Here is a 12,927-nt window from a genome sequence, read left to right on the forward strand (position 1 = left end):
ATGGCAACAGCATCCAAAGAGATCACTAGTAAACTTTTTTTTAAAAAAGTTGAGATGGCTTTTGCTCATTCTCAAATTCTTATTTATTCAACATATTGATTCTTTGTCTTTCTTCCAAAGAGCTCAGAAGAGCCCCCATAAGGATCTCTCTCGTTTTATCTGCACAACAATCCTGCAAAGTATGAACACAGGAATCTGCTTTATACAGTGGTACCTTGGTTTACGAACTTAATCCGTTCCGGAAGTCCGTTCTTAAACCGAAACCGTTCTTAAACCAAGGCACACTTTCCCTAATGAGGCCTCCCACCGCCGGTGCCCTTCCACCGTTCAGCTTCCGTTCTTAGACCAAGGTAAAGTTCACAAACCGGGACACTATTTCCGGATTTGAGGAGTTCGTAAACTGAATAGTCCGTAAACAGGGCTGTTCTTAAACTGAGGTACCACTGTACTGAGTCAGGCCATTGGCCCTGCTTAGTATTGTCAAACTCCAAACTGACTAGCAGCATCTCTCCAGGGCTTCAGACAGGAGTCTTCTTTCCCAGCCCTGGGGAAGTGAACCTGGGACCTTTTCCACACAAACCTTGTGTTTTACCACTGAGCTAAGGCCCTTTCCCATGTTAAAGCAATGACTAAGACAGGATACAATGTTTGCACAATGCTTATTGGCCAGTACCTGTGACATCACCAAGGCATCTCTTCTCCCTCCCCCAATCCCTGGAAGAATTTTCTGCTTTAAAAAATATTTCCACTGGAGCCACTGGAGAGGAGGCTGGGGAACTCTTTTCCACTTCCCTGAATGTTCTGCTGCTACACTGAGCTAAGCCTTAAGTTTTGGCGTAGCGTATCACCCAGATCTGGTCTCATGGCTTAGCTTTCCCAGACAAACCACAAGCCATAAATCACGGGACAAACCTTGGTTTCATGATTAGTCTGGAGCAGGGATCGGCAACGTGCGGCCCATGGGCTTGATCTGGCCCACGAAGACCGTTTTACCGGCCCACGAGCTGCCCCCGAACTGAGTCGCCCACTTGGCGAGTCCCCCACGCGGTGCGCTGAACTGGCGCGGCGCGGGGACTCGCCGAGCGGCACCAGAAATCGCATCTGTGCACATGCAGATACCGGAAATCACTTCTGCGCATGCCCAGACACCAAAAATCGCTTCTGCGCAGGCACTATTTCCGGCATTTGGGCATGCACAGAAGCTATTTCCGGCATTTGGGCATGTGCAGACGCAATTTCCGGCATCGCGCTGCACTGGTCCGGCCCACAGGCAATCTCCACGGGAGTGATCCGGCCCATGGCTGGTAAGCCTTGCCGACCCCTGGTCTGGAGAGTGCTAAGCCTTGAGCCTTGCTTGAGACGACATGCAAAGCCAAACCATGCTTAGCTCAGTGCTTAGCTCAAGCAGCAGCAAAATGACTGAAGAATAGTAAAAGTGTCCCCAGTCTCCTCATTTGGAGCCTACATGCTTGCACTACTGAGCCATGCTTCCTAGTGAGCCATGGTTTGGCTTAGCGTAACGTGATTTCCACATATTTAAGCCATTCCCTACAACGATAAGGACAAGAAGCATGGTTTTAAAAAATGTATGCTGAAATTCTCAAAATGCCAAATTCTGTGCTTGCTTGATAGCCATTTTTTGCATTTGCCACAACAGAGATCAGGAACTACTCCTACCTCCCCAATGCCATCCAACGAAGACCGCTTCACCTCCTTCAAAGCCTTCACAGGCTCTTCTGGCTGCAGCAGTCCCTGGTGAAGTTCTGGATTATCCAGCTGCTGCATCTGAGTTTGGAGGCTTCAAAGAGAGAGGAACGGCCATTAAAGGACAACATTTCATGCCCCTGACAAGCAGTGACAGGGAACAACGGTGGCCATGACCAAATCTCTACATCAGGCTGGTGAACATGTGGCTCTGCGGTCAGAGCTGGACGACAATTCCCATATTACCCCTCATTGCTGGTCCTGCTGGTTGGGGCTGATGAAAGTTGGGAGTTCAACAACATCTGGAAGGCCACAAATTCCCCACCCCTAATCCACATGATTATTGTGACACAGAGATATGCAAACCAGGACTCTGTTCACAGGAAATTGATGCACTGATTATCACAACACATGCCTTGGTAACATCTAGATTAGTGGGGCCTCCTTCTGACATGCTTTTGGAACCTGCAAATCTAAAATACAGCAGTCTGATTGTTGACAGGAACTGGCCATAGAAAGCATATCCCATCTGCCTTCAAGACTGTCCTCTTCCCCCGTAATTTAAAAACCTTCTGTGGAAGTTTGGCAAAAGGAAGCATAGCATGTAGCTATAACCAACAGGACCTACTCGGTGGTTGCCTCCTCATTCTGGAAACCTGCCCGGCTTGCTCTTGACTGATTTTTAGCCAGCTGGCTAAGACCTGGCTTTTTAGAGGCATCTGCATGCTACTAAGAGTGCTATGGACTGGTTTTAAATAACTTGTGCTTCATTGATTTGGTGTTGATTTATTACTGTGTTGCGTTTTTATGGTATTGCCTTTTTCTCTTTGCAACCTGCTTTTGAAGGACCTTAGGCTACCCGACGGGACAGAAATCACAACATCAACAAGAACAACAGATGCATTTCATTGTTTTGAGTGGGGTTTTAAGCCGGAGATCTTCAGCCCCATTCTAAACTCACCAGTCACTACTCTGGGAACAATTGGCTCTCCTGTCTTTTGGAATTAAGCAACCTTATGAGCTGAACTTTAGCACTATGCTTCATGAGCAAGTACTGTATTCTGACATCCTTTGGTTAGACAAATCCTGGCTTCTTGCTTGTGCGCCTGGGCGTGAAAAGACCCCCCACCCCCACCCCACATTTACAGCCAGGCTGCTGGAGGCTCTCCACCCCTCTTGCTGAGTTGTCACTTTTGCACTGCCTGGGGGATCCTACCCTCCTCCTCCCCCTCCTCCTGCTGCTGCTGAGGGTGATTTAATCCTCAGGAGCCTTGCTGACTAATCACTCCATCTCTTGCTCCTTCCCTCCAGCTCCCTCAGGCCAGGAAGTGGTTTCAGGCTTCTCTGTCCTGAGTGTTGTTTGTTTGTTGTTTTTAGTCTCAAGCATCTTCTCTTCTGGAGAGAAGAAGATGCAGAGGCATGAGGGGGACACGAAGTGCCCACAAAACATCCCTCCTTCATGTCCTCCAGAGACCTCGATGTCATCATCAGCTTCCATCTGCAGCTTCAGCCAGAACAGCACATTATTGTGGCTGTAGTTGCTATTTATGTACATATTGCCATCAGCGGTCTGACTGGCCTCCACTAGGAGATGGGCATTTAAGTGTTGCTAGTCGCACGCTGCCTCTTCCAGCAGAGATTCAGCAAGCGTCCTCATTTTTTAAAAACTTTCAGGTATCTCTTGAAGACTTATTTTTTTAAAATGCAAACAAGCCTGAGTAGTTGCCAAAAACATTCCTTGGGTAGCCCATCATTGTTATGATTGCTTTTTCTTGTTTTAAATGTTCCTGTTGTACACCACCCTAATGTTTCATGAGGGGGGGGGCATATAAACACTTTTATAAATCCAACAACAACAAAACGGTTTATTGTGAGGACCATGCCTGTACACAAATATCAACACAACAATAATTAATTAAAAATTAAAAATGTTAAGATTTTAAGATTTATGGAAAGATTTATAGACGATAAAGCAGACATCCCCAAACTTCGGCCCTCCAGATGTTTTGGACTACAATTCCCATCATCCCTGACCACTGGTCCCATTAGCTAGGGATCATGGGAGTTGTAGGCCAAAACATCTGGAGGGCCGCAGTTTGGGGATGCCTGCGATAAAGTAAAGACCCCTTCATCGTCTGTTTAACTCTTTGCTTGTTTTCCTTCTCTTTCTGTTTTGTGGGATGAGGGTTTTGTTGGGATAGTATGTAATGAATCTAACTTTTATAAATAAAAACAGAATGTGAGATGCTTTATAGAGAGTGAAGAGGACAGGTCTCTGCCCCGAGGGCCTTACAATCTAAAATTTGGCACAGGGAGGGGCAAGAGAAGGGGGAGGAAACTGAGGTGGCTGCTTCTCTGTGCTGGGTAAAACCATGAAACCCATTTGGGTGTTTGTTACAGGTTGGTAGCCGTGTTGGTCTGACGTAGTCAGGGGGGGGGGGAATAAAAAAAAATTCCTTCCAGTAGCACCTTAGAGACCAACTAAGTTTGTCATACCGTAGGTATGAGCTTTCGTGTCCTCCACCACCGTCCCGCCATCACCTAAGACACACCCACCTGGACAGATCTTTCTCTAATTCCTGAATGCGATTCTGTGCCTCCCAAACAGAAGACAAGTGATCATTGTCGTCTGTGGGTGAGGATGTTCCCTCCATCAGCCAACGATCACGCAGGGATTTCCTCTGAGAAGAGAGAGACAGAGAATGCATTTGTCAGCAATCCTGCACTGGACACTTGCGCCGATAGAGACACGTGGGCTGTCAGGACACATCAAGGCAAGACAATGGGCTTACAGTCATGCATATATGCACAGGCACACGTGAGATCATTCCTGCGCACACCCAGAATTGCATCTTTGTTCCACCACATGCACATATAGGTCTATATGGGCAAGCAGTTGCACATGAAGCACGGACAGTACAATCTTCTCACGACAGGCTACATGCCCAGATATTTTCAGCATATTCATTGTCGGCTGTGTCAACTGCTTTTATTGTTTGGAAATGTATTTTAGTGGTGATTCTTTTTTAATTAAAAAAAATTGTATTATTGTATTTGGTAGGATTGTCAGTCATACTCTTTACATACCATCCTGGAGGATGGAGGTTGGTTCAGAAATACTTTAAACTAAATAAATAATGGCACTGACAGCAGATGTTGAACACACCCACTAGTGCGGATGTTCAAACATACTCCAGCCACAATCCTCACCGTTTCTCTCTCTCTCCACAACCACCACGCATCACGCAAACATTTGCCACACAGCCAGAACTTGACTCCCACACCTTTCAGCTTCTAGGGGCACGAGCATCTGCACATAGGCCATTTGCACACCTTTTGTGAGGTCCGTGCCACACAAGGTTGTGAAAACATAGGCCAAAACAGGAAAAAACTCGCAAGCAAACCCATGGCTCATATCCCAGTGATTGTGTCAGAATGCCCAGTGAAGCTCATTGCTAAATGTGGGCTATAAATTTTCCTCGACTCAGATGCCTTTGAGTAGACATGTTTATTTCTAGTGCAGAACATTGGAAAGTGAAGCAAGGTTGTTGCTGTTCTTTCGCAGGGACTTAGGGATCTAAAGCATGCAATTCTCAGGCCAGATTATGATTGGTTGAAGCCTTAGAGCTGTCCTATATTGGTTTTTTTCTGGGAGGTGTGCAGAAAAATATGATCCTTTATAGAACAAAGATGCATTAGTGGGCTTAAAGGAACCATCATTTGATGCCTGTGATACAAGCACTAAGTTCCATTTTGCAGCCATTTTATACCTCCTCCTATATCTTCACAACAGCCATATGAGGTAGGTTCGGTTGAGAGTTGCTAACTGGGCCAAGAAAGTGCGCAAAAGCAATGGGGAGTTAAGTGAACCTGCGCAGAGTATTTTCTATTTGTTTAGCAAGGTGGACTAAGAAAAAAAAAAGTCCACAAAAACGTGCCATTATACACGAGTTAGTTTTTAAGGCACTCCAATACTTTTTTGTGGTAGTATCTTATTTCAGGCTCTATTTTGGGGGGGTCTATTTTGAGAACTACAACAGGGCCCCCAACCACCTTAATACTGGGGTCTGACATTCCCCCTCCTCCCCTAGAGGTCCACCCTGGTCCCTCCCACAGTGGTACCCCACCCCACCCCACCCCACAATCATTTCACCTCCTTCATCTCCCCACTCCCGCATCCCAACCTCCATCCCTCTGGTCCATCCATTCCTGCATCCCTCTCCTGGGCGTTACCTTGAGGCGCTGGGCTCGCAGTCTCTCCTCCTCCAGCTCCCGGCGGGTGGCCAGGATACGCTCCTGCAGCCTGCGCCGCTCCTGCAGCAAAGCAAAGGGGACCGAAGGGGTGGGAGGCGAGGCGAGGCAGGAGCCGCCCTGCAGAGAGGGGCGGACAAAGGGCCCGCCGCCGCCGCCGCGGTGGGAGGCAGGGCGCGAGCAAGCCCACGTGGGCGACAGACAGGCGAAGCTGCGTGCCTGCCCGACCGCGCCGAGGACTTAAGCCCAGCAGAGCAGCCCCCCCTCGGCCTTTAGCGGCATCATCACCTGGGTGGAAGGGCAGCAGGGAGGGAAGAGCCCCACCCCCGCCGCTACCCCTTTGTGTCTCGCCCCCGCGTCCTCACCCACTCCCTGCGCTGCGCTGCTTTCTCTCTCTCTGTCTCCCTCTCGCCACCGGTTAAGGAAAAGCCCATCTATGCCAACCCAGCCACCCCATTGCAACTATGCCAGCGCCTCCCCCTTTTAAAGGCGGCAAGAGCTGTGGGAGGGATGCGGGGTGGGGGTGGGTGGGGAGACTGCTCTGTCTGCGAAGAGCCTGCCCCCTTAACTCTACCGGGATGTTTAAGAGAGAGGGAGAGACCCTGGGGTTCCCCCCCCCTGCAGCGAGAGGGAGACTTTACTGCCACCCTCCCCTTTTGGCTGGACTCTCTGTAGCCTCGTGGCACCTAAAAGGTGGCGGCATATCCTTGTGAGGACGACTGGTACACAGACCATGTCTGTGTAGGCTGCGATCCATGAAAGTGTGTGTGCCACAATCAATAAAACGAGGCTAATCCTCTTGATCACCGAAGAATTGATGCTTTTGAATTATGGTGCTGGAGGAGACTCTTGAGAGTCCCACGGACTGCAAGAAGATCAAACCTATCCATTCTGAAGGAAATCAGCCCTCAGTGCTCACTGGAAGGACAGATCCTGGAGCTGAGGCTCCAATACTTTGGCCACCTCATAAGAAGAGAAGACTCCTTGGAAAAGACCCTGATGTTGGGAAAGATTGAGGGCACTAGGAGAAGGGGATGACAGAGGACGAGATGGTTGGACAGTGTTCTCGAAGCTACGAACATGCGTTTGACCAAACTGCGGGAGGCAGTGGAAGACAGGAGTGCCTGGCGTGCTATGGTCCATGGGGTCACGAAGAGTCGGACACGACTAAACAACAATCCTCTTGAAGAGACTGGCTTTATCTCTCAATCATTTTCTTTTAACAGCGTGGTTTTTCAGAGTTTAGGGAAATCATTAGAAGTGTTCATCATTAACGCTTTTGAATTAATATACCCCCACCCCACCCCACCCCACCCCCCCAAAATCAAAATGCTATTTGCACTGGAGTTACATACAGGCGGTTTGTTTACATGAGTCTTCCTGATGTTTTGCACCTTTCAGCTGATGTAAGTCATAGTCAGAAATATCAGGAAGGCACCAGGCTGGGGAAGGTTGCACTACGTTGGTTCAAATAATGCTGCTATTATCAGACTGGTTTAACTGTGTTAACGACAGATCCACACTGTGTGGGTCTAAACATCTTTTTAAAAACAGTTACTTTTTGGCACCAGACTGCAATTATCTCAAATTATTCAATTAGAACACTGTAGACAAACACAACCATGTCTATACAACCTGAGTGTGCCCAGCAGAATCTGGAGTTTACAGTCTATTGTGTTGACATTTTAAATCAACATGTTTACGCTACACAACCATCTATATGTGCCAACAGACTTCCATATGCATAAACAACCCTTAGAAGACTAATATTCCTATTATTCTCCTAAGGGTTGTTTATGCATATGGAAGTCTGTTGGCACATACAGATGGTTGTGTGGCATAAACATGTTGATTTTAAATGAATGAACATTTGAATTATGAATATTATGAATGAAATCAGGGCTCTAATCTTCCTTGGTGACTGGGCATATGAAATTAAAAGAGAGGACATAACGTCAAATGAATTATCATCTGGTAAAAGGTAAAGGTAAAGGACCCCTGACAGTTAAGTCCAGTTGCAGATGACTCTGGGGTTGCGGCGCTCATCTCGCTTTACAGGCCGAGGGAGGTGGCGTTTGTCCGCAGACAGTTTTTCCAGGTCATGTGGCCAGCATGACTAAGCCACTTCTGGTGCAATGGAACACCAAAACCAGAGCAGCACACGGAAATGCCGTTTACCTTCCTGCCAGAGCGCTACCTATTTATCTACTTGCACTGGTGTGCTTTCAAACTGCTAGGTTGGCAGGAGCTGGGACAGAGCAACGGGAGCTCACCCCGTCATGGGGATTTGAACCGCCGACCTTCTGATCGGCAAGCCCAAGAGGCTCAGTGGTTTAGACCACAGCACCACCCGCGTCCCTATCACCGAGTACAAAGGTACACATTTTGATGAAGTGTTTGGGTGTGTGCCTACACGGAGGTTACAATGTGTTTACCAAGCCAGCATGTGTTGCATGCGCTCAAAGACACCCTGTGGCGCGCATAAGGTCACGGGTGCATCTGCCACTATTCACGTACTCAAGGCTCCTCACTGCTGTTTGTAGCTCCATCTCCCTTTGCCCCGATTCTCTCCCTGCACAGAAACATCTCTCAGCTGCAGAAACACTTCTCGCAACAATAAATGTTTACTACGCTTCCTGGCATGCACCATTCATGACAACATCTCCCATCTGGATGTGTTCGTGGGGCTGCACACAGGCTCCAACCCCAGCCCGGCCCCTGCTTCTTCCAGTCTGGGCAGCCCTCCAGATCCCTCTCCTCCTGTTTAGTTCAGGTTGGAGCTATTGCCTGGTGAATAATTCATTTGTTTCAAAGGCAGGATGAGCAAAGGAATGGCAGCTCAGGTTACACCAAGCTTGCTCAGTGTTTCCCACGGAGGAGGGGAAGCAGCCCAGATTTAGCCCAAATCCAAAAACGCTGGGAATATATTCAAGGGCTGCAACCAGAATAATGCTGGCCACTTCCAATAGCCACATCACTGGACAGAAGAGAGATGTACACACACCAGATTTGCCCCTTGTGTATCATCAAGAAACAAGTTTGCATAAAATTTGCATGTGCAATGCAAATTCAGAAGCAACTGCGAGAAGTCAAGTTGCAGGGAACTAGGCAGAGGGCCTTCTCGGTGGTGGCGCCTGCCCTGTGGAACGCCCTCCCAACAGATGTCAAAGAGGAAAACAACTACCAGACTTTTAGAAGACATCTGAAAAGGGAGGCTTTTAATGTTTAATAGATTATTGTGTTTTATTTTTCTGTTGGAAGCCGCCCAGAGTGGCTAGGGAGACCCGGCCAGATGGGCAGGGTATAAATATATTATTATTATTATTATTATTATTATTATTATTATTATTATTATTATTATAGAAATACAATAGAAATACAATGTATCTCTCATTGTGGGAAAGACCTGACCAGGTGACCTGAGGGCTGACCAGGTGACCTGAGGGCTTGCTTAGCCTGCTGCTCACTGTTATGGACGACCTCAAGGCTCCTAATCTCCCTTCTTAAAGGTTCCTTATCTTTAAATTGGACTTAAAACAGAAGTCTTCTTCAAAATGCATGGCTTTCTTCTGAAAGAACTTCAAAGTTCTCTGTCCTATGTGTGGACACATTATTCCACAGCCCTTGCATTCTGCCACTGTTCAGGCAAATCAGCACATTTCTGGCCGTGCTAATTTTCTTCTAGAGAAAACTGGTTGCCATATGTATTTTGAGAGGGGCTGCTTTTCACTAGAGCCTCTCCCAGTTGAACGCACGTGTGAGACTGGAAGAAAGACTCCCCCAAAAGTTCATCCCTGGCAAGTCATCTTTTCAGTAGTAAATGGAGGGGGTCCTGTGTGGCTGCTTCCTTTCCTGCAGGGGAACTTGGGATTGTATCCACAACTGCGCAAGCAGAGTTAAAGGTAAAGGTAAATGGGCCCCTGACCATCAGGTCCAGTCATGTCCGACTCTGGGGTTGCAGCACTCATCTCGCTCTATAGGCCGAGGGAGCCGGCGTTTGTCCGCAGATAGCTTCCGGGTCATGTGGCCAGCATGACAAAGCTGCTTCTGGCAAACCAGAGCAGCGCACGGAAACGCCGTTTACCTTCCCGCCGGAGCAGTCCCTATTTATCTACTTGCACTTTGATGTGCTTTCAAACTGCTAGGTGGGCAGGAGCTGGGACTGAGCAACAGGAGCTCACCCCGTTGCAGGGATTCGAACCGCCGACCTTCTGATCAGCAAGCCCTAGACTCTGTGGTTTAACCCACAACGCCACCTGGGTCCCTGCAATCAGAGTTACACTCATTCAATTTCCTCTCCCTGCACATGGGAGAAGCTGGGGGGGGGAGAGGCAGCTGCCCCCCAATCAATAAAAATAAATAAAAATACATAGCAAACTGAGGTTCTGCCCCCCCATCAAAAAACCTGCCCCGCTAACAAAAATCCTGGCTATGTCCACGTCCCCACATGCCCCAAAATCTGATCCAGGGTCCTCCACCCCCTGGGATCTGATATTGAGAGTGCACAAGGGGCTCGAGGCAACAGGAGCAGGATAGGAATTTTCATTTTGTGAACAGAAGTCTGTTGTGCAAGCGGAATTGCAGCATTTGATACAGCTCATAGGTTTGTAAACAGCTGCTGGGTCTGAAATGGTTGCCTCTGTGGAATGGGGGAACTGCCTGCGTGCAGGAAGGTTTTTGTGAATGGGATTAAAAACGGAATCCCCTCAAATTCTCACATCAACTCAGGGAGGGCAATGCTGTTATCCTTATATTACAGAGCAGGGACTAGACCAGGGGTCAGCAAACATTTTCAGCAGGGGGCTGGTCCACTGTCCCTCAGACCTTGTGGGGGGGGTGGACTATATTTTGGAAAAAAAATATGAATGAATTCCTATGCCCCACAAATAACCCAGAGATGCATTTTAAATAAAAGGACACATTCTACTCATGTAAAAACACCAGGCAGGCCCCACAAATAACCCAGAGATGCATTTTAAATAAAAGGACACATTCTACTCATGTAAAAACACCAGGCAGGCCCTACAAATAACCCAGAGATGCATTTTAAATAAAGGAACACATTCTACTCATGTAAAAACATGTTGATTCCCAGACCATCCGCGGGCCGGATTTGGAAGGTGATTGGGCCGCATCTGACCCCCGGGCCTTAGTTTGGGGACACCTGAACTAGACTGTGTATACACTATGCATTTAAAGCACATTCTAAGTGTTGACTAAGCACCTTCTGTCCCTCAAGGAAACCCGAGCACAGTAGTTTGCCCCTCACAAACTACAATTCCCAGCAGCCCTGAACGACAACAGCACTCATAATTCTTTGAGGGGGGAGGGAATGTGCTTCAAATGTGCTTTAAAGGTATAGTGCACACACACCATACATTTCAAGCACACCCAAAGAATCCTGGGAATAGTAGTTTGCGAAGGATGCTGGGAATCATAGCTCTGTGAGTGGTAAACTACAGTTCCCAGGATTCGTGTGTGCTTTAAATAGGCTGCTCAAGATAGACAGCTCCTGCTGCTTGCACCTCAAACGTGAGTCATGAGAAGCTGTAAAGCCAGAAATAATTTTTTAGAAATATATCCCACAATCTGCCATCCCATCAGCAATAGCTGGCCAGCCTCATGCCACCAACATTCTCCTTCCCACCAGCAGCATCCAAACGGCTGAATGCATTTGACTGTGTGTCTGTGTCCACACCATACGTTTAAAGCACATGACTCCCCCCAAAGGATCCTGGGTACTGTAGTTTGTTAAGGGTGCTGTGAATGGTAGCTCTTTGAGGGCTAAACGGCAGTTCCCAGGATCCTTTGGGGGCAGGGCCGTCTTGAGCCCATCCAGCGCCCCCCTCCAGAGCCTCTCCAAGGGCCCGGGAGTGCCAAGCGGACCACGGCAGCAGCAGGAGGACACCTCTGAGGATCAGCAAGAGCTGCTTGGGCGCTGTGCGCGCGCTGGTGGCGAAGTTCAACTGAGCGGAACCCAGCGCTGGGGAAACGAGAAGGAGGCGCAGCGCGGAGTCCTCGGAGAAGGAGAGAGACACGGCGCAGCCTCTTAGCTCGTGGAGCACAGTCCTGGCCAGATCGCCGGAGCCCTGCACTCACTTCCAGCGCCCTCCAGCGCCCGGCGCCGTGGTTCTCAGCGCCACTAGCCTCTATGGCTAGGACGGGCCTGTTTGGGGGAAGTCATGTGCTTTAAACCTACAGCCACTGTTAGGCTATAGGGCAAAAGAGCAACCCACAAAGCGCCACTGGGCCTGGCCTAGCTGCTGCAATAAGCCTCCCTTGCGAGTTCATGTCAGCCTTTTAAAAGTGTCTAATGATGCCAAACTGATAAATAGAGTGTTACATATTGCAATGTGGCTTTGAGGGTCGTGAATACATTGCAGGTTGTGCCTGGTGGCAGTTGCCCCTATTGCCCCACCCTAGTTACATCACACTATTATTATGACAATTGCTTAGTTCTGGCATAGAGATCTGGGCACTCTTGCCTTCCCACCCTCCTCTCTCCTTCTCCCTCAGCTTTGGGACAGGGGTGGGGTGGGGAGCTCCTGTGGGAGACAGAGGCTGGACCTTGTCTGAGGACCCTGAGCCCCATTTCTGAACAAGTGGGGCCGGGGTAGTGGGGGTGGGTGGTGGGGAGGAAGAATACTTACAGTAATGGCCTGCAGCCGCTGCGCAAACAGGGAGCTCTCTGCCATTTTCCCTCTGAAAGACAAACAGAGCCTCTTGGGAAGTGTCCAGAGGACATTGGATGCCAGTTGGATGCCAGCGCTCACCTCTTCTCCCCCTCCCCTCCCTCCGCCAGCTCCTGTCTCGCATTCCTGCTTGCTCTGATCCCTGCACGCAAGCAGACCCCTCTCCCCTTCCCACCTGACACCTGGTCACTGCATTCATGGCATTCAGTAGCAAGCCCAGGCACGGCAAAGGGAAAGCAGGTTTGCAGCACAGGAACCTCTTCTCTGGCTCGCTCCATCA

At 48.9% G+C, this 12,927-nt stretch overlaps 1 protein-coding gene across 1 annotated transcript in view; it reads right to left on the reverse strand.

The window, feature by feature from the left end:
- The window catches only part of PALM3 (paralemmin 3), a 38,066-nt gene that overhangs the window by 8,690 nt on the left and 16,449 nt on the right, over window positions 1-12,927 (reverse strand). The window contains 4 exon segments of the mRNA XM_035141139.3: window positions 1,678-1,798; window positions 4,261-4,385; window positions 5,938-6,018; window positions 12,606-12,657. Of these exon segments, the coding sequence (XP_034997030.3) occupies window positions 1,678-1,798; window positions 4,261-4,385; window positions 5,938-6,018; window positions 12,606-12,650 (372 nt within the window). The 5' untranslated portion in view covers window positions 12,651-12,657.

This window comes from Zootoca vivipara, chromosome 15 (genome assembly GCF_965207765.1).
Source record: "Zootoca vivipara chromosome 15, rZooViv2.hap1.1, whole genome shotgun sequence".
Classification (NCBI taxonomy): Eukaryota; Metazoa; Chordata; class Lepidosauria; order Squamata; family Lacertidae; genus Zootoca; species Zootoca vivipara.